Source organism: Castor canadensis, chromosome 3, assembly GCF_047511655.1.
Source record: "Castor canadensis chromosome 3, mCasCan1.hap1v2, whole genome shotgun sequence".
In the NCBI taxonomy this organism is placed as follows: Eukaryota; Metazoa; Chordata; class Mammalia; order Rodentia; family Castoridae; genus Castor; species Castor canadensis.
This window is the reverse complement of record NC_133388.1, coordinates 160,220,447-160,243,095: the sequence shown is the minus strand read 5'-3', so window position 1 is coordinate 160,243,095 and position 22,649 is coordinate 160,220,447. Positions and strand designations below refer to the sequence as shown.

Sequence of the window (22,649 nt, the reverse complement as noted above, 5' to 3'; positions counted from 1 at the left end):
TTGCTTATACTCTGTCTACAACAAAATTAGAAATAAGGGCAAAATAGTTTCTGCTGGGTGTTGGGTGGGGGGAGAGGGAGGGGGCAGAGTGGGTGGTAAGGGAGGGGGTGGGGGCAGGGGGGAGAAATGAACCAAGCCTTGTATACACATATGAATAATAAAAGAAAAATGAAAAAAAAAAAAAGAATTAATCTAGAAGGTAACACACACACAGGAAATCAATGTGAGTCAATGCCCTGTATAGCTATCCTTATCTCAACCAGCAAAAACCCTTGTTCCTTCCTATTATTGCTTATACTCTTTCTACAACAAAATTATAAATAAGGGCAAAATAGTTTCTGCTGCCTATTGAGGGGGTGTGGGAGAGAAGGAGGAGGCGGAGTGGGTGGTAAGGGAGGGGGTGTGGGCAGGGGGGAGAAATGAACCAAGCCTTGTATGCACATATGAATAATAAAAGAAAATAAATAAAAAGTAAAAAAAAAAGAAAATATTTGCTAGCTATACATCAGACAAAGGACTAGTAACCAGAATATACAGAGTGCTCAAAAAACTATACTCCCCAAAAATCAATGAACCAATAAAGAAATGGTCAGCTGAACTAAACAGAACTTAGAAAACTAAGGAAGAAATCCAAATGGTCAAAAAATGCTCACCATCTCTGGCCATAAAGGAAATGGAAATCAAAACCACACTAAGATTCTACCTCACTCCTGTTAGAATGGCGATCATCAAGAACAATAAATGTTGGCGAGGATGTGGGGAAAAAGGAGCCCTCATACACTGCTGGTGGGAATATAAGCTAATACAACCACATTGGCAAATAATATGAAGGCTCCTTAAAAAACTAAACATAAACCTACCATATGATCCAGCAAATACCACTCCTGGGGATACACCTGAAAGAATGTGACTCAAGTTACTACAAAAGCACCTGCACACCCATATTTACTGCAGCACTATTCACAACGGCCAAGTTACAGAAACAGCCAAGATGCCACACAACAGACAAATTGATTAAGAAAACGTGATATTTATACACAATGGAATTTTACTCAGCCACAAAGCAGAATGAAATTTTGTCATCTGCAAGTAAATGGATGGAACTGGAAAACATCATCTTAAGCAAAGTTAGCCAGGTTCAGAAGGCCAAATTCCCTCATATGTGAATTATAGGCCCAAAACAAATGCAGTAATATTAGACATGGTTCACACACTAAGGGGAGAACATACACAGGAGAAATAGGGAAAGGAAACAAAACCTAACACTTGAATGGGGTTGATGTGCTACCTATTCAGCGAGTGAATAAAGTAATCTTAAATTGGGAAGAGGACCAGGAAGTAGTGAAGAGGTCTGGTACAGACAAACCAATGTGGGTTGCAATGCACAACTACATGGAAGCAACGCAAGGAATCTCTCTGTATAGCTATCTTTATCTCAAACTAGCAAAAACAGTATGCCTTTGTTATTATCTTCTATGTTTTCTCTTCAACAAAATCAGAGGATGAATATGGTGCAAACAATGTACATACATGTATGTAAATGCAAAAATGATACCATTTGAAACTGTTCCAGAAACGGGGGTGGGGGGGGTGGGGGGGGGCGGATTCAAGTATGATATATTTGATACATTGGAAGAACCTTTGTACATGCTACAGTGTACCCACACCCAGCACAACAACACAAATAAATAAGCAAATAAACATAAATAAATAAAGCTGCCATTTTTAAAAGAGTTACACTTAAAAATATACCATTATTTAAAAACTATTTTTGTGTTAGACAGTTAATCCTGGGTACTGCAGAGGGAGAAATCAGGAAGATCACGGTTCAAGGCCAGGCCAAGCAAAAAGTCAGTAAGACCTCATCTGAACCAAAAGCTGGTTGTGGTGGTGCCTGTCATCCCAGCTATGCATAAATAGAATCACCGTCCAGGCCAGACATGGTAAAAATGCAAGGCCCTATTCAAAAAATAACTAATAGAAAAAAGGGCTCAAGAGTGGCTCAAGTTCTAGAGCATGAGCCAAGCGAGCATGAGACCCAAGGCCAAAAAAAAAACAAACCTACTTTTGTGTTACTTACAAAAACTATAAAAAGCTAGTCTATAAACTTTTTGTTTTTATGCAAACTAAATGACAAAATGAGGTGAAAGCAATAATTTTTTTAGTATTTAACTATTCAAAGGATAAGATTGTTTCTCACACAAAAAAGAAAAAATTCCTTACCAAGCTGTACCAAATGTTATGAATAAGAATTTCATTTCACTTTACCAACATAATTAAACATATTGCATTTATACTCAATTTGGTTATTTCAAATATACACACTGAACATTCAAAAGTTACCTACCTGAGACCTAAAGGTAAATTACGTGAGGTGTTAGTAAAAAATAAACTTTTCTAAGTACAAAACAGATCCACAAATTTATACCAGGAAACAAAACTGGATGCCTTAACCCATAATCTGGATTTTAAGCATAAGCTAAAAATATCCACTTTCACAGAAATATATAATTTAAGTTGAATGTGCTACATATATGGATTAGAATAATTATTAAACACCTTCAATACGGATTTTCCACATACTTGTCAAGAAAATTGTGCTCTTACCTATAGTTTGGAAGACTTCATTCATCAAACCTTCATTCACTGTTAAAGAGCTGACATTTCCAATGTGAGACCAACTTTGATATATTGCTTGTAATAGAAGTGTCTGTGCTCTTGTAGCTTGAATTGTGAGATTTGGAAGTTCAAATATACCTTCAGTTGTAACAATGTGAGATCTTTTGGTCCTGCATAATAAAACAGAATAACAATACAGTAAACAACATTTATAAACAACATACTAAAGAAATTCAGTTGTAAGGAAAGAAAGGGCAAATATTCAAAATATCTTTAAATTGAATTAAATCAATTATATATGCAATTCTGCTAACTATACATTTCACTACTTCAAAAACTTTCACAATAATGAAAAATAAAAATACAAATTAGAATAATGTCTATATATATTCTGAAGAAATTATACTTTTCAATCAAATCATCAAAAATATCAGAATAATAGTACATAAAAGTTATAGAGGATTTACTAGAAAGTCTACATTATTCTAAATATCTTGAATTCTACATAATAATCCTATGAGTGACTATCACTGCATTCATTTTTCACAGTCAGAAACCAACAGATACATACATAAATTAAGATATATACTACTACTAAGTAGGAAAAATGCTATTTAATTCTAGGAGAGCTGATCTGGAAACCTCCAAACTATACTTCCTCTCACAAGTATTTGTGAAATATTTACATTATGTCTAGGACCCTACTTGATAGTAACAGGAAATTTTTTAAATGTCTGCCCTAGAACATCTAATTCATTGACACCTTACTCATCTAATTCTATGAATGAAGTGTCTCATTCATAAATTTTCCAAATAACAAATCCTCAAAGTAAATGAACATTTAAGTATATCTATAAACAACATATTCCAGGTTAAGGAACACTCAAGTAGAAGAAAAACATAAGGCATATGAAAAAGACCATACTAAGATACTACTACAATAGATTTTGTCACCTTACTCTTCCCTCAACCCCACAAACCTCCACCATTTATCATTTTTCCAACTATATCCACAAACAGACAGTACTGGACACCTATTGTACATTACATCAAAAGCTTCTTAGCCCACTTCTTATTCTAGTCACCCACTGCTTTAGACACCAACTTAATACAGACTTTCAGTGTCATTGTCTAAGGCTACCATGAATTGTGAGATACCTCTGGAAACTAAGCTGTATTCCTGTTTGCAGAACCTGGAAAATGTACAGATAAATGGTTCCCCATTTTCTTCTCCTGCCTGATAATTCTGAGATGCATTTCATAAGTCTTGTAGGAAGTCCCAGAAAAAAGGACAGGGGGGGAAGACTGAAATAATTGTACAAAGCTTAAACCATGGGACAGTATCAAGCATCTGAAGTTACTGGACTCCTATAAGAGAAAGAAGAAAGAAGTGGAGAAGGAGACCAGAAAAATTATTTAAGGAAATCATTTCCAATTTTTTTCTAAATATGAAGAAAACTACAAACTATAAGATCTAAGTTCAATGAACCCCAAGCAGAAAAGACTTTTAAATATACCAAGTAAGATCATCAAATTGCTGAAAACCAGATGTAAAGACAAAACTCCTAAACCAAAGGAAGAGAGTAGAAAAATGTAAAGTGACAAAGATAGGGTAAGGGTATCTCTGTGGTAGATTACATGCAAGCATGAGGCTCTGGATTCAACACCCAGAACTCCCTCCAAAAATTAAAAACAAAGACACAAAGATTAAAATGAAATCAGAATTATCATAGAATCTGTGTAAGGAAAAAAAAACATAGAATCTGTGTACAAGAGAACAATAAAATTACAGAAATGCTGAAAAAAATAAGCTGTCAATCTAGAATCCAAAATTCAGAGAAGATACCTTTCAAAAAGTAATCAACACAAAGATTTTTTTTTATTAAAAGCTGGAAAGAATTCCTCATTAGCATAACTTTACAAAAAATGTTAAATAAAATTATTCAAGCTAAACAAATGTGATACCACAATAAAATCTTTTTACAACTACAAGAAATGTAAATAGTGCAACAAATGGTAAATATATAGATGAATACTTTTAAAAAGAAAATGAGCCATTCCTTCACAGTGTACCCTAAAGAGATAAAAGATATCACTGTTTAAAACAAAAATAACATACTTTAGGATTCATAGCATATGTAAAAGTAGAACTTAGAAGTATACTGCTATGAGGTTCTAATATAACGGATGACATAGTATACTGTAATTTCAAGGTATCTGTGATAAGTAAAGGATATCAATACAAAGCCCTAGAACAAGTAAATCCATAAAACCATAAAATGAAATGTGGTAATAGTAAAAATAGACAATAGAACGGTAGAGATGAAATAGTCAATCCACATGAAGCTCAGAAAACCAATTAACATATGGGTCAATTAGAAAACAAACAAGATGACAGACTTAAACCCAAAATTATAAATGACTATATTAAGTGTCAAAGGTTAAGCAAACCAACTAAAGGTAGAGGTTGTTATATTGCATTATAGCAACTAAGACCCAATGCTATTCCATCACCAAGAAACCCACTTTAAATATTAAAAAGACAAGTCAAAAAGAATCTATTAAATCACCAAATATTTAGAAAATAAACAAAGAATGCATAACTGAAAACAGAGTGGAGCTGTTGAAGTGGCTCAAGTGACAGAGCGCCAACCTAGCAAGCATGAGGCCCTGAATTCAAACCCTAGTAACATCAAAAAACAAAAACAAAAAAAAAAGAAATTCAGTTATAAAATGATTTTAGAAAACAACATTTATATATGACAGAAAAAGAGCAATCTAAAATATACATTATATGCTTCTCTGAAGAAAAATACAAAACAAAGAAATAGTATATAGAACTGTCTAACAAAAGAAATCCTGCCAAAATAAAGATTTACATCAACAACATACACAAAATGTGTTGCAGAAAATACTGATTCAGAATAATTGCCTAATAAAGTAACTGAGCTACAGCAAAGATAAAGAAAAAATTCTATAACCATTCAAGTAAATAAAAACAATCAGGACTTCTCCAGAATTAACCTATTATCTTCCAGAATCAATCCACTAGTATAGAACACACGGTCAATTAAGGTGTACAATTCAAATGTAAAAAAAAAAAAATTTTTAAGGGTATTTCAAACAATATCCTATGGAGTTGAGATACTAATACAATGTCAGGTCAGTTGGTCACCTTTGTAACTTCCAAACTTGCTTTGAGACTTTTTTTTTTTTAACAAGTCAATAGGCTCCTTTTCTATACATTGCTACAGTAGCTACAGTTCATAATTGTTATCAAACTTAATGCTCAAGTGAAGACTGATATTCTACTTTGTAGTTTCTAAGAGAGCCATAAAGAAATAACACACAATATTCTTTCTGTTACTATACCTATTTCTCAGATTAATCCAAGTTTTAATAAAGCTTCATATTGAAGCTGTTCTGTAGAAAAGCAAGTATTTATTTGTTCTCTACTCTGTAGCACTTATATTCTAGCTATTGAGAAAAAAATCTCAGTCATTTTAAGATCTAAAAGAACAAAACGAAAATGAAAAATCCCTGTCTTTAGGGATAATAGAAGGGAACGACGAGAAGGCCAGTATGGCTATAACAGTTTGATAATTATCTAATTCACAAATTCAGCTGGTTTTCTATGGCTTCTACCCACAGGAACTAAATGGGTTTACACATGTCCATTTAACTGAGACTCCATCCAGTCCCACTCTATAGGCTTCAATTTACTATGTATAGTTGTCTTTTGAAATATCCTATCTCCAAATCAACTTTCAAACTTTTTATTTCAGATACCAGATGCAGGACATGACATTTTTTAAAACATCATGTAACTATTCTAAGATTCACTTTCCTACTTAAAACACATGAACCACTACCCCTGCTCAATCTACTTATAGATGACTATAGTAAAATTAACTGTAGTTAATATTTAAAGCTTAATAGATACAAAATCATTTTCTAGTATCTTAGGAGAAAGGCCCAATCTACATACTCAAAGAATTCAGAGTCTAGCATTGAGACAAGTAAACCAATAATTAAACTTCAACATTAGTTCAAAGTGATATAAAGGTCCTTGTGAGACACACTGGGGAGATATATTTTATCTAAAATAAAAATTACTGAAACGGCTGGGGGAAAAACTGATAGCGTTAGATTTACATTAAATGCAAAGTAGTACAACCACTCTGGAAAAAATTTGGAGGCTACTTAAAAATCTAAATATTGATGTACCATATGATCCAGCAATACCACTCTTGGGGATATATCCAAAAGAATGTGACACAGGTTACTCCAGAAGCACTTGCATACCCATGTTTATTGCATAGCTATTCATAATAGCCAAGTTATGGAAACAGCCAAGATGTCCCACTACTGACGAATGGATCAAGAAAATGTGGTATTTATACACAACGGAATTTTACGCAGCCATGAAGAAGGATGAAATGTTATCATTTGCAGGTAAATGGATGAAATTGGAGAACATCATTCTGAATGAGGTTAGCCTGGCCCAAAAGACCAAAAATCATATGTTCTCCCTCATATGCAGACATTAGATCAAGGGCAAACACAACAAGGGGATTGGACTTTGATCACATGATAAAGCGAGAGCACACAAGGAAGGTATGAGGATAGGTAAAACACCCAAAAAACTAGATAGCATTTGTTTGCCCTCAACGCAGAGAAACTAAAGCCGATACTTTAAAGCAACTGAGGCCAATAGAAGGGGACCAGGAACTAGAGAAAAGGTTAGTTCAAGAAGAATTAACTTAGAAGGTAACACACATGCACAGGAAAGCAATGCGAGTCAACTCCCTATATAGCTATCCTTACCTCAACTAGCAAAAACACTTGGTCGTTCCTATTATTGCTTATACTCTCTCTTCAACAAAATTAGAGATAAGGGCAAAATAGTTTCTGACAGTAGCGAGGGGTTGGGGAGTAAGGGAGGGGCGGGGGAAGTGGGTAGAAATGACCCAAACATTGTCTGTATGAAAATAATAAAAAAAGAAAAAATAAATAAAATAAAATAAAAACTACTGGAAACGCTGGGGGAAAAACTGATAGCCTTAGATTTACATTAAATCTGGAAGAATGATTATAAATTATTTCAACAAAAATGTTTCAAAAATCTTTAAAGAAAAACAAAACAAACCCCCAAATTTTAAATGGTCAAAAGACTTGAACAAAAAACTCATAGAAGATGAAAAGAGAACCTAATAAACATCAAAGACTCTAAACCTCAACAGTAAAAACGGAAATTAAAACAATGTATGACTCTTGTAATTTCTCAGCCTTTAACCACCTTCTAGGACTCTATCAGATAAAAATCCTCATCATGAATTTGAAATAAGACTTTAAAAAATGGTAGTTTTTATACTATTATGTAAAGTAACATATATATCAGACCATACCATTGTTGAATAAATTATGGTACACTGATTTTATAAAAGATTACTCTGATATTAAAACAACATATCAACATAAAAGGATCTCATAAAATATGATCAAGTAAAAACACAGAATTGCAAAACAATATGGTTTCATGTAACAACATGAGGGGCTGAGTAAACTACACATAAAAGTATTTCTGCAGGTGCTTACATGCTAAAATAAAAAGTTCTGGGAGTAACAATTAATAGTCACTTCTAAAAGACAAGAATTGAGGATGGCATTCATGTGATTTTTACAGGTTCTTCCCCCATCCCTCTGAAAATGTTTGCTTATTGTTTGGGTCAAGAAATCTTTATCATTTCACTAATTGGGTTTATTTTTTCTAAAATGTTTTAGGAAATGGTAGTATTTTAGGGAAAAATATCAAAATGAATTCTATATGCCACTTTAAAAAGGCAGAGGCAAAGTAGTATTATCAACATATCCAACTGCCCCATCTCAATTTTGAATTATCAATTTCATTCCTTCTCTTTGAAATAGAACTAAACCTCCCGAAACCTTTTTAATGACATGGACAAAAATGACAGAGCAAGGTGGGTGCTGCAGGCTCACGCCTATAATCCTAACTACTTAGGAAACTTAGATCAGAAGGATCGCAGTTTAAGGCCAACCTGAGCAAAAAGTTCCAGAGACTTGAACTCAACCAATAGCTGGACTCAGTGGTACGCACCTGTCATCCCAAGCTACACGGAAGCTGAGATCAGGAGGAGAGCAGTTCCAGTCCAGCCGGGCCAAAAAGTTAGTGAGGACTTATCTCAATTTTTAAAAAAAAGAGACAGACACAGACACAAAGTCTAACCAAAACCCTACCGCATACAAGAGAATACATAATTTAAAAAGTACAGCTGAGTTGGAATTTAACTCCATCGCAGAGCACTTGTTTACCATGTGTGAAGCCCTGGGTTCAATTCCCAATATGACAGGAAAAGAAATACAGCTATATTTCAGTAGGAATAGTGAGTTATGTGTTGTATTCCTCTCATTAAATCCCCCACTGTCAACTCAGCAATAGCACTAAAGAACACAACCCACACTTCCATTATAAATAATAGTAACAGAGGGAACATAATTGTCATTTATAAAGAATTGTGGTTATGTGTTTTAATTTGTTTAGTGGCTCCCTGGAAGATCAACACAAAGGACTTGCTTTATCTTTCTAAATTCAGAAGTCTCACAATGCTAAAACAATTGCTCAGGCACAGTAGTTTTAAAAAAATGCATAGATAAATGTATTAGACTTTGCTGCATAAAACAATGATGTGCACCTGTCAATCCAGCTATGTGGGGAAGCAGAAATAGAAGGATCACAGTCCAGGCCAGCCCAAGCATAAACTGATACCCTATCTCAAAAAAAAAAAGAAAGAAAGAAAAAACCCAATGCAACAAGGGCTGGCGGAGTAGCTCAAGGAGCAGAGCGAGTGCCTAGAAAGCAGAAGGCCCTGAATTCAACCCCTCTGGACTGTCAAATAAACAAAGGGAAAAAAAAGAACAAAGTAGGTAGGGCTGGACATGGTGGCACCTACCTATAACCCCATCTACTAAGGAGGGGGAGATAAGGAGGCTTGTCATCTGAGACCATTCTGGGCAAACAGGTAATGGGACCCAATGTCAACAAACAAACCTGGCATAGTGGCACAAAAACCAGTTACATGGTATTACAGCCTTGGGCAAAAAGCTTAAGACCCTATCCAAAAAATAACTAAATCAAAAAGTGTAAGGGGCCTAGCTCAAGTGGTAAAGTGCCTGCTAGTGCAAGGTCCTGAGTTCAAATCCCAGTACTGCCAAAACGAACAAAGTTAAAAGACTAATATTTTCCTATTTTAAAACTTACTACAAAAGGTATAGTAAACAAAATATGTCGCACTATCTTAAGGATAAACATATAGCTTAATGCACTACAAATGAGTCTAGCAATAAACACATTTATGGTCAAAATATTTTTATAAGGGTGTCAATGAGAAATAAATAGCATTGCGACAAATGACTTTGAAATTATCAGACATCCACATAAAAAAGAACTCATTTCGACTAATACCTCAAATTTAAAAAAAAAATGAACACAAAATGGATAAAAGACCTAACGTATAAAGCTCTTAGAAGTAAACAAATGTATAAATTTTTATGATCTTGGAATATACAAAGGTTTATTATATATGAAACCAAAAACACCAAAAGGAAAAACAGATAAACTAGATTTCATGGGAAGTTAAAATTTGTGTATCAAGGGATATTAACAAGAAATTGAAGACAACATACATAGGGGGAGAAAATATTTGCTAATCGTTTACCTGATAGGATCTAGTTTCTGGAATACATAAAGAAAATCCCCATAATTGTTACAACCACCTGATTTTTGACAAAGGAGCACAAAACAAATGATAGACAAAAGACAACTTATTCAACAAATGTTGCTGGGAAAACTGGATAACTGCATGTAGAAAACTAGAACTAGATCCATGCCTTTCACCCTGTATAAATATCAACTCAAAGGGGATTAAGGACATTAATATAAGACCTGAGTCTTTGAAACTAGTATAGTAAAGCGTAGGGAATAAACTGAAACATATAGGCATAGGCAATAACTTCCTAAATAGAACTCGAATGGTTCAACAACTTAGAGAAGGACTGACAAATGGGACTAAATGAAACTGAAAAGCTCCTACAAAACAAAAGAAATGGTCACCAGCCTAATGAGGCAGCCCACAGAATGGGAAAAAATCTTTGCCAACTACGCATGACAAGGGATTAATATCCAGAATATACAGGGAGCTCAAAAAACTGGACTCCCAAGAAATCAATGACCCAATGAAGAAATGGGCAAATGACTGAACAGAACTTTTTTAAAGGAAGAAGTACAAATGACCAAAAAATATACAAGGACTTGCTCAACATCCCTGGTCATAAAGGAAATGCAATCAAAACCACCTTAAGGTTCCACCTCACTTCTCTTAGAATGGCTATCAAGAACATAAGCAACAACAAATGTTGGTGAGCATATGGGGTAAAAGGAACACTCATACACTGTTGGTGGAAATGTAAGCTAGGACAACCACTATGGAAAACTGTATGGAGGCTCCTCTAAAAACTAAAAATAGAACTGCCACATGATCCAGCAATACCATTCCTCAGGATATAGCTGAAAGAATGTAAGTCAAGTTACAATAAAGAAACCTACACATCCATGTTAATTGCAGCACTATTCACAATAGTCAAGTTGTGGAAACAGCCAAGATGTCCCACTACTGATGAATAGATTAAGAAAATGTGGTTTTTATATACAATGGAATTTTATTCAGTGATACGGAAGAATGAAATTTTGTCATTTGCAGGTAAATGGATGGAACTGAAGATCATCATCTCAAGTGAAGTTAGCTAGGTTCAGAAAGCCAAAGGCCACATTTTCTCTCATATGTAGAATATAGGTCCAATACAAATGCAATCGGTATGTGTGTATATATATATATATATATATATATATATATATATATATATATATATACACATATATATACAAATACACACAAAGCATGTATATAAAAGTAGGAATGGTAGAGGAGACCAAGGGAGTAGGGAAAGGAGAAAAGGTAGAAAGAAAGATAGTGAATAATAATAAAATATGTCACATCTGTGTAAAAACAGGACACATGAAACACACTGAAAACAAACAACACAAGGTAGTGGGGAAGGACGAGGAAGTGCAGTGGAGGGGGTCACATTAGCTTAAACACAATGCATATACAGGTATAACACCAAGGCAACAATCACACCGAACAACAATCAGACACCTAAACAACAAAGGACAAGAATGAAAAACAAGTCACACTAAGAGGAGGGAACTAACATGAAGGGGAAGGTAAAAAAAGAAGGAAGTAAAAAAAGGTGAATTTGGTTGATATACTTTCTACACAAGAATGAATATAGAATATTTAAACCTGTTGAAATCACTGTAAGAAAAGGACTAAGGTAGAAAAGAGAAAAATGAAGGGTTTGAACCAACTTAGGATATGATATGTGTATACATGGAAATGTCACAATGAAAATCCCTGGATAGCCATATTAAACACACAAAAATGTCCTTTTTAAAAAACAAAGAACAGGAAGATAAAAACAGGTCCTGTCTGGGGGACTGGAACCAGAGTGGGGTATATATATAAGGAAGGAGCGTAGGAGGGTGAATATGGTGAAAATATTATGTACTCGTGTACACAAATGGAAAAATGAGACCTGTTGAAACTATTCTAAGAAGGGGGAAAGGAGGGAAAAAGGAGAATGATTGAGAGGGTGAATTTAACTAAGATATATCACAAACACTTTTGTAAATGTAACAATGTACCCCCAGTACAATATGATAATAAAACTTAAAAAATTGGCAGTTTATAAAAAATTAGAATTACCATATAGCACAGCAATTACACTGATAGGTTTATACCCAAGGTTAAAACCACATTCATAGAAAAAGCTATACACAAATGTCCATTGCAGTAGTATTGTGGTTGCAGCCAAAAGTGGCAACAACTGGAAAGTGTGCCAAATGATGAATGGACAAACAAGACAAAACCATATAAAGGAATGTTATTCACACACAAAAAGTATGAAATGCTGATACACAGATGCACCTTCAAACCATAACACTAACTGAAAGAGCCAAAAAAAATGCTACATTTGTATGTCACATATGAAATATCCAAAATCATTCCAAGTAATCATTGCCTTCCCTCACTCAAAAATATTCAAATCAACAAGAACAACCAAAATGCTACAGCCACCTATCTCTCACAGATCATCTAAATATACAGTTGCAGGATGGAGATGTGGAAGTGATAGAGCACCTGCCTAGCAAGTGCAAGCCCCTGACTTCAAACTCCCTCACACACAATTATCCAACCACATTGTCCATTTAACTTCCAAATATTTAATAGCAGTATATGACTCTACCTAAATTTATCCTTCAATCCACAATACTGATCATATTTTGGCATAAAAGCCAAATGAATAGAATGAATGGGCCAAAAAGTAAACACACACTTAAGAAAAGATTATTTATACCAAACAGATAAAACAGTAGCAATCAAAGAGACAGAAAAAAACAAATTCAACCTAATTCACAAATTTGTATTTAATTATCATTATTGCTTTCTTTTCTTCTTCCAACATTTGGAAAAGGAATATAAAAGATATAACTCTTTTTTTTCCTTTCTTCTTTGGCTTTTTCTTTTATAAGAGTTTTTAAATGGGTATCTGGTTCTCTCTATAATGTTCTCATTTTTCTGTTCAAATTTCCATACCCCAAACAAACAATTTTTTTCACTAGTGACATTAAGAAAACCTTTGGAACACCTCCTACAATATGAAAATGCATCAATAATCTAAGCACTTTACTTTTGGTCAGATACTCTGTGACATTTAGAAGTCCTATGGTAGAGCAAGAACCATATTATTAAAACTACAGCACTACCTGTAAGTCAATTATAAACAGGATTCTTTTTACAAGTGGGTCTTTACTATTTCATAATAAATTCAACTACTGCATCATGACTGCATCATGTCACATAAAATGACTCCCTAAAAGGTAACATAGGTTTGAATAAAAACTTAAGCTTATCCACATTTGGAAAGACTAATTTATTCTACATCTTAACATTGCCTGAGGGTAGAGAGTAATTCTCTTCTCTCGATTCAATATCAAAGAATATAACACTATAAATTATACAAAACTCAGTATTCAATAATAAACAAGGCAATTATGACATACATATCTAATGCTTTGTGGTTTTATTTTTCAAGTATATCAACCACAAATAAAAATACATTTTATTATATTTTTGTTAAATACTCTGGTAGCATTTAAACTCAATAAAGAAATTTAAAATGATCTAACAATAGACAGTAGTTTATACAATGTACCTATTATTGGTATTGTTAGTGTAGTAGTATCAATGAGAACAAATTTTTTTCTCTTGCTTTTCTCAATTTTGAAATATATCCAATAGGTTAACAAGTATGGAAAATAAATGCCTATGTATCTATTACCCAATTTATCAAACCATTACTTTAGACATATTTGCTGCAGAAACTTTTTAAAAGATTGATAGCTTTTACAACTTAAAACTATTCGGGTGATTAAAACATCAATGAAATGCACAATAAAAGCATAATTTTCCTTGTTATTTATACCACTATACATTTATTGAAGTTTATTTAAAATGAAACAACTCAATATAAATTCATACTGAAAATATCTAAAACTTCTGGACATATTTTGAAATATCACTACAACTCCATTTTAACAGTAAAATTGATGAATATAAAGCAATTTAATTATCAAGTGCCTATTTCTCAAGACTTAAACTGAACTTATGCTCATTTTACAGAATAGATTTTAAAACTATCAATCAAATATTACCTCCCGGGAAAAATAAATCCTAGTATAACTAGTGGAATAAACAACTCATTAAAACTTAACTTGGAAAAACTCCAGGATAAATTGAAGGAAAAGAGAAACAAGCAGGTCTTAATTGTATAGTACAAAAGACTGAAAATGACTATGCCCTAATTAACAACTACTTTAAAAGATCCTGACTGCACCATTTGATGGGAAATTATAACAGAAAGCTGATGAAATTTCAGGATCAATCTAGCATTTCTATACAGAAAATTCTTACACAATTTTAAACAGAAAACATAGAAGTGTGATTCTTACTACTAGATGTAAAGAAATCAAACAATCCATTTAAGTTCATAGTAATACCATAAGAATTTTGCCATATGTACACTTGAAGAACAATCATCCATTTTCTTAAAATCAACATACCTCATAGCAATTTAAAAAATATTCTTAGCAACAGCTGGATCTAAAGATTTATATGGAATCCCCAAATGCAAAGTTTTAATATATATATATTGGTTCCAAAAATGTATTTTTGTTATTACTCATATCCTGTACAGTAAAAGATTAGTTCACTTTTTTCCAGAATAAAATGAATACAAAACCAGTAACTTATGAGAGAAGTTTTAAAAGCCAAATATTGTATATTTCTTTATATAATGGCTATTTAACTTACCTTACACATCATAATCAATGAAAAGTTTTAAACACTTAAAAAATAAATGGTAGATTAAAAGTTAAAGATACTGTTCACTCCCGCTCCACTCCCCTATCACAGATAACCATGTTTATGAGGTTAGCATATATACCAAAAGACTTCTGTATAGTGATCTTATGCGCTTAAAGACAAATTTATAACTTTAATGGTAATATATATAAACATGCGCACAGCCTCACTTTTATGACAAAACTACATATCTTACCAATCATCAAGATCTTTCTACATTAACACATATGCTTCTACAATGGTCTTTTCAATGTAGGCATGATATTACACTGAGATTTCAATTTCTTTACCAGTGTATTTGGCTATTCCTTTTTCAACATCGCCATCAGTGTTAGCTATTTTACATCTTTAATTACAATAATCGTAGTATTTGAAAATTGCTGTTAAATACAAGTTTTACATAAATTGTACTGACATGAAAATATGTTATCATTTTTCCAATTTCTGAAATATTCTAATTTAAATGTTAGATAACAGATGGGAACAGAAAATATAAAAGTTATGTATTACTAAAACAATATATAACAAGAATCCTCGTTATTTAATAAACTCCAAAATCTTATAATGAACTTAGGAAACAAAAATAAATTCTTACCAAACCACCAGCAGATACTATTTCTCATCGACTAAAATAGATACATAATAAAAAAGACAGCAAAAGTTGGCAAGGCTGTGGAAAAACAGGAACCCTCACATACTGGTGGAAGGAATGTAAAACAGACTGGCAGTTTCTTAACCCAATAATTCCACTGTACGTATCTCTACGCAGGAGAAATGAAATAATAAATCTACACAAAATCTACACAATAAAGTTCATACCAACATTATTCATAATAGCCATAAGAGTGTAAACAACTCAAATGCTCACCAAGTAGTGAATGGATAAATAAAATATGGTCTAACCACACAATGAAATAAAACAGGCTGATGCAGTGGCTCACACCTATAATCCCAGCTACTCAGAAGGCAGAGATGGTGGGGAGGGATTCATGGTTCCAGACCAGTGTAGGCAAAACGTTAGGGAGACTCTATCTCGACCAATAAGCAGGGAGTGGTAGAACATGCCTTTCTTGTCAGGGATGCAGAGATGTAAATAGGAGGATTGTGGGCCCAGCACACCCAGTCAAAAAATGCAAACCCTATCAGAAAAATGACGCTAGAAAAAGAAGGCAAGGTACGTGGCCCAAGCGCAAGAATGTGTGCCTAGTAAGTGTGAGACCCTCAGTTCCAACCTTAGTACCACCAAAAAATGAAAATAAAAATAAAATGAAGTATTGATACACATTACAACACAGATGAACCCTGACAACAAAAGACCACATACTGTAGACTCCAGTGATAGGTTCTATATAGAAAAAGCATGTCTACAGAAAGAGGAAGTCTGTGGTTCCCTGAAGCTGGGGTAGGAAGAAGTATTAATCTTAACAAAGAGGATCTAAATGGGGTAATGGGATTCTACTGATGAATGCTCAACTTAGTAAAAAATCATTGAATTATATGCTTAAAACAGGTGAATCTGCAGTAAGTTATACTTCAATAAAGTTGTTTACTTAAGAATGCATAATAATAATTTTACCTGAGGATTACACTAGTTACAAAGATTTTTAACACTCTGAAACACTATGATCTCAAGAAAGAATATCTAGTTTAAATCCATATTAGGTAAGCCCTGTGCTAAACAATAATACAATTTAAAAGCCACTTGATGCTCATGTTGAACTTAACATCAAACATATCAAAAGACCTTCACTGTTCATTCAAATACTTGCTGAGCAGGAACCAAACACAATACACTGAGTTGCATATCTCCACACTACCATTTCAAGCATTTCCACTTTGAACATTTTTACATGCTAAGTTCCAGAGTAAAATTTCATTTAAAGAAAGAATGTTTAAACCTAAATCAAAGAAACAACTCCTATTCTCCCACTAACCTATATGAATTTTAATATACTACCAAAAATTAAAGTCTATTATGTTAAGAATTCCAGTGCTTCAGAGCAACAGTGGGGCATAAAGGCACATCCTAGGGTCTAAGCTGATAATGTGCTAATGCTAAATAAAAAAGAAATGACTATGATAAGAAAAAAAATCATGAGTTCATCCTGATACTACACAATGTATAGTATTCCTCTTTAACATTTTTTCCTTTTTTTGCTGGTACTAAGGTTTGAACTCAGGACTTCACACTTGCTAATCAGGCACTCTACCACTTCAGCCACACCTCTAGCCCTTTTATCTCTTGTTATTTTGGAGATAGGGTCTCCTTTTTGCCTAAGCAGGCCTGGACTATGACCCTTCTATTTTAAACTTCCCACCTTTGTTGGGATGACAGATGCATGCCACCATGCCCAGCTTTTTTCCACTGAGATGTGGTCTGGCAAACTTTTTTCCCCCAGACTATCTTGGAACCATGATGGTCCCTATTTCAGCATTCGCATAGCTTGGGATGACAGGTGTGCTCCGCTGGACCCAGCCACTGATTGATAGGGGGAGCTCTTGAAATTTTTGCCCAGACTGGCCTCAAACTGCGATCCTCCCAATCTCAGCCTCCTAAATAGCTAGGATTACAGGTATAAGCCACGAGCACCCAGCTCTAACATATTTTAAATATTTCTCCATGAATACCATTATCTTAAATCTATTTAGTCAAACCTCAAATACACAGAAAATAATTTAAGAGCTGTTAACTCCTATTACTAATTGCTAATTCAAACCAGTACAAAATGAACAAGATTTCAAATCTATGTGAAGTCCTTTTCCTTTAGGGAAAATTTACAGTCACTAAAATACAAAAACTCTTAAAATTTGCTTTGAGTTTTGCATAGTATTCACACCTATGTCATAATTCACATACCACAAAGATTTTCTCTCCAGGAAGTTACCATCCTTACTATTCCATCCTCTCAGAAGCAATCATTTCTTTAGAGATTTTCACCATAGATTAGTTTTCTGTGTTCTAGAGATTCAATTAAATAGAATCAGAGTATTTTTGTATTCATCTTTTGTGCCTAGCTTTTTTTCACTCAGGACACATAATTCTATCAGTAGGTCATTATTTCTTATTGATGAATAGTACTTTGTTTAATTTTCAGGGTTACTTCTGGGATTATTCTGAATAAAGCTGTTATGATCATTCTCGACGTGATATAAATCAGCATTTCCATTATGACTAGATATTATATACTTTTTTAAGTGTTCACTGTACTTCCTCAGTAAAGTGTTCAAGTTCTCTGTCCATTTTCTTATGGATTGCTTTTCTTACTATTATTAGACTACTGGAGGCACCTTAAATACTCTGGATACAGTATCTTGTTAGACATGTATATTGTGAAAATTTTCACCTAGTTTGCTTATTTTCTTAACACTGTCTTCCAGAAGTTTCTAAACTTATTAATTGATTATATCTACTATATTAATACATGTGACTAAAAACACTATTGCCTTTTTTGGTCATTGAAGAAAAAAATTATGCGATCTTTAAGAAAAGACATCACCTATTAATTTTGTAAGTATTCTAAATGTATCTATTGTTAAATCAGGATATATTCATTATGGGGGAGGGACGGGCATTTGAAGTGACAGTTCAGATCAGACTTATATTGTACGTTATTTCCCCCATAGTCTCTTCCCCTCAAACCCCTCCTCACTCCACCCAAAGCAATTGCAAGGTTTTTTAGTTCTGTTTCATACATGAAGTTGATCAACCATATACCATCACCTTAATTTCCTCCTCTCCCCCTACCCCTCCCACTAGTGCCTCCCATCCCCACCCCACCCCCATACACTGTGCCTATTTTACAATCCTGGTTTTGTTATTAATACTTAATAAATATTAACAAAAATTAATTAAAAATATGAATAACAAATTTGAAGTTCAAAGGGGTGTCTCAATGTATGCCCACTGTGGGTGTGCTTTACTTCGGGCTGTTTAATCCCTTCGATTGTTCTCCCTTACCCTTTTACCTCCTGCCTCCTGTTTTTCAACATCTTTCAATACACATCCTTATATCCTCTAGTTGCACATCTTGTGTGGTATTACTGATGCTCTATTATTCCTTTTTCCTTCCCCTCTTTTCCCAAGTTCCATAGAGTAGCTCCACTGTTAACAAAAATGTTCTAACTTTGAGTTTGTATATGATTATGCTTATTTTTGTGTACATGTTTATCTTTGGATTTATCTTCCACATATGAAAGAAAACATGCAGCTTTTGTGTTTCTGATTCTGGCTAACTTCACTTTACATGATGCTCTCCAATTGTATCCATTTACCTTCAAACCATGTGTCATTATTCGTTGTGGCTGAGAAATATACCACTGTGTATATATAAAACAGTATCTTGATCTAATCATCAGTTGTAGGGCATCTTGGTTGTTTCCAGAGCTTGGTTAATGTGAATAATGCTGTGATGAACATCAGGGTGCAGGTGTCTCTACTGAATACTGTCTCACATTCTTTCGGGTAGATGCCCGGAAGCAGTATCGCTAGATCATATGGCAGTTCTACCACTAGTGTTTTAAAATCTCCATACTGCTTTCCATAGTGGTTGTACTAATTTGCATTCCCACCAGCAGTGTGGTGGGTTCCTGTTTTGCCACATCCTTGTCAGCATTGTTTTATGACCCTTGATTATGGCCATTCTAACTGGGGTGAGATGAAATCTGTGTTGTTTTCATTTACATCTCTTTTATAACCAGGGAAGGTAAACACTTCTTAACGTTGTTTATTGGCCATTATTCTTTGAGAATTCCCTGTTTAATTCATGTGCCCATTTCTTCATTGGGGTGATGATTCTTTGGGGGTTGAGTTTTTTGAGTTCCCTGTACATTCTGGTATTAGTCCCTTATCAGATGAGTAGTTGGAAAAGATTTACTCCCATTCTGTGGGCTGTCTCTTGAGTCTGGTGACTGTTTCCATTGTGTGCAGAAGCTCTTTAGTTTGATGCAGCCTAATTTGTTCATTCTTTCTCTTAGATGCTGAGCCTTATGAGGTCTGTTTAGGAAGTCGTTCCCTATGCCTATATGTCCCAGTGTATTTCCTACTGCTTCTTGGAGGTGTTGCAAAGTTTAAGGCCTTATATTCAGGTCTTTGATTCACTTTGAATTGATTTTGGTACAGAATGAAAGACAGGGAACTAGTTTCAGCCTTCTACATGTGGATATCCAGTTTAATCAGCAGCATTTATTGAAGAGGCTATCTTTTCTCCACCATATGTTTTGGGCTCCTTTGTCAAAGATCAGTTGGCTATCGATGCATGGGTTTATGTTTGGATCTTCTATTTTTATCTGTTGGTCTTCCTGTCTGTTTATATTTCAATATCATGCTGTTTTTTATTGTTATTGCTCTGTAATATAGTTTGAAGTTGGGTATTGTGATGCCTCCAACATTGGACTTTTTGCTCAGAATTGCTTTAGCTATTCAAGGTCTTTTGTGTTTCCATATGTATTTCATGATTATTTTTTCTATTTCTGTGCAGAATGTCATTGGAATTTTGTCAGGGATTGCGTTTAACATGTAGACTGCTTTTGGTAGTATGGCTATTTTCACAATGTTGATTCTACCAACAAGTCTTTCCATCTTCTGATGTCTTCTTCGATATCTCTTTTCAGTGGTTTATAGTTTTCATTAAAAAGGTCTTTGGTCTCTTTTGTTAAATTCATGCCAAGGTACGTTATTGTTTTTGAGGCTACTGTAAATGGGATTGTTTCCCTGATTTCTTTCTCAGTTTGTGGGTTGTTGGTATATAGAAAAGCTACTGATTTCTGTGTGTTAATTTTCTATTCTGCTAATTTGCTGAAAGTTGTGATTTCTACTGGTTGTTTGGGAGAGTTTGTGACACCTCTTAGGTATAGGATCATGTCATCTGTAAATAGGGATAGTTTGACTTCTTCTTCCCTATTTGGATCATGTGATTTTTGTCCTTGGTTTTGTTTACATTTATGGATTTAAGTATGTTGAACCATCCTTGCATTCCTGCAGTGAAACCAACTTGGTCGTGGTGGATAATCTTTTTGACATGTTGCTGAATTCTATTTGTCTGTATTTTGTTAAGAATCTTTGCATCTATATTCATTAAAGGTGTTGGTCTATAATTCTCTTTTCTGGTTATGTCATTAATGGCTTTCAGAATGAGTGTAATGCTGGCTTCATAGAATGAGTGTTCTTTCCCTTTCTAGTTCCTGGAAAAGTCTGAATACTGGTGTGAGTCGTTCTTTAAAGGTTTGGTAAAATTTGAACGTGAATCCATCAGGTCTTGGGTTTTTATTTGTAGGAAGACTCTTTATTACTGCTTCAATTTCATTGCATATAATAGGATTATTTAGGTGGTTAATATCTTCTTGATTCAATTTTGGTTGGATATATGTATCTAGGAATTTATCCACTTCATCTAGATTTTCCAGTTTACTTAAGTTTTCAAAGTACTCTCTAATGATTCTCTGGATTTCATTAGTATTTGTGTTTATGCCCCTTTTTCATCTCTGATTTTATTAATTTGGGTCTTCTCCCTCCTCTGTTTTGTCATGTTTGCTAAGGGTTTGTCCACCTTGTTAATCTTTTCAAAGCATCAACTTTTCGTTTCACTGGTTCTTTGTATAGTTTGTTTGGTTTCAATCTCATTGATCTCAGCTCTAATCTTTATTATTTCTGTCTGCTGGTTTTGGGTTTTGTTTGCTCTTAGAGCTTAAAATGCACCATTACATTATTTGTTTGAGAGTTCTCTTTTTTTTAACATAGGCACATATCGCTATAAACTTTCCCCTTAGAATGGCCTTTGCTGTGACCCACAGATTCAGGTACGTTGTATTTCCATTTTTATTGGATTCTGGGAACATTTTAATTTCTTCCCTTATTACTTTGGTCACCCATCGGTTTATTAGCAGTGTATTGTTCAGTCTACATGTGTTTGCAGATTTTCTGGGTTTCTTTTGTTGTTGAGGTCTAGTTTTATTCCATTCTGATCTGATATGCTGCAGGGGGTTAGTTCAGTTTTCTTGGATTTGTTGAGACTTGCTTTGTGTCCTAAAATATCATCTATTTTGGAGATACTCCTTTGCAGAAAAGAATGTGTATTGCCTAGTTGTTGGGTGAAATACACTGCAGATATAAACTATGTCTATTTGGTCTAATGTATGGAGTAGATCTGAGGTTTCTTTGTTAATCTTTTGTTTGCATGAACAGTCTATTGGTAACAGTGGGATATTCAGGTCTCCCACTATCACTATGATAATACCTATCTGTTCTCATAGGGCCATTAGAGTTTTTTTAATGTAGATGGGTGTCCCTGTGTTTGCTGCATATATGTTAAAGGACTGATATTTCCTTTTGATGAACTGTTCCTTTCATTAACATGAAGTGATCTTCAATGTCTCTTCTGATTGATTTTAGTATGAAGTCTACTTTGTCAGATATGAGTATGACTGCTCCTACCTGTTTATGGGGTCTACTTGCTTGGAAAACTTTTTTCCACC

General features: G+C 34.1%; 1 protein-coding gene across 15 annotated transcripts in view; it reads right to left on the bottom strand.

Annotated features, from left to right (window-relative positions):
• Positions 1-22,649, bottom strand: part of Vps13b (vacuolar protein sorting 13 homolog B) — a 699,658-nt gene that overhangs the window by 572,757 nt on the left and 104,252 nt on the right. For all 15 annotated transcript variants that reach the window (XR_012446367.1, XR_012446368.1, XR_012446369.1 and 12 more), the window contains exon 17: positions 2,608-2,789. Coding sequence is in view for 12 of the 15 variants with exons in the window: in XM_074068910.1 (XP_073925011.1) it covers positions 2,608-2,789 (182 nt within the window). In the remaining 3 variants the exon portion in view is untranslated. The remainder of the gene's footprint in view (positions 1-2,607; positions 2,790-22,649) is intronic.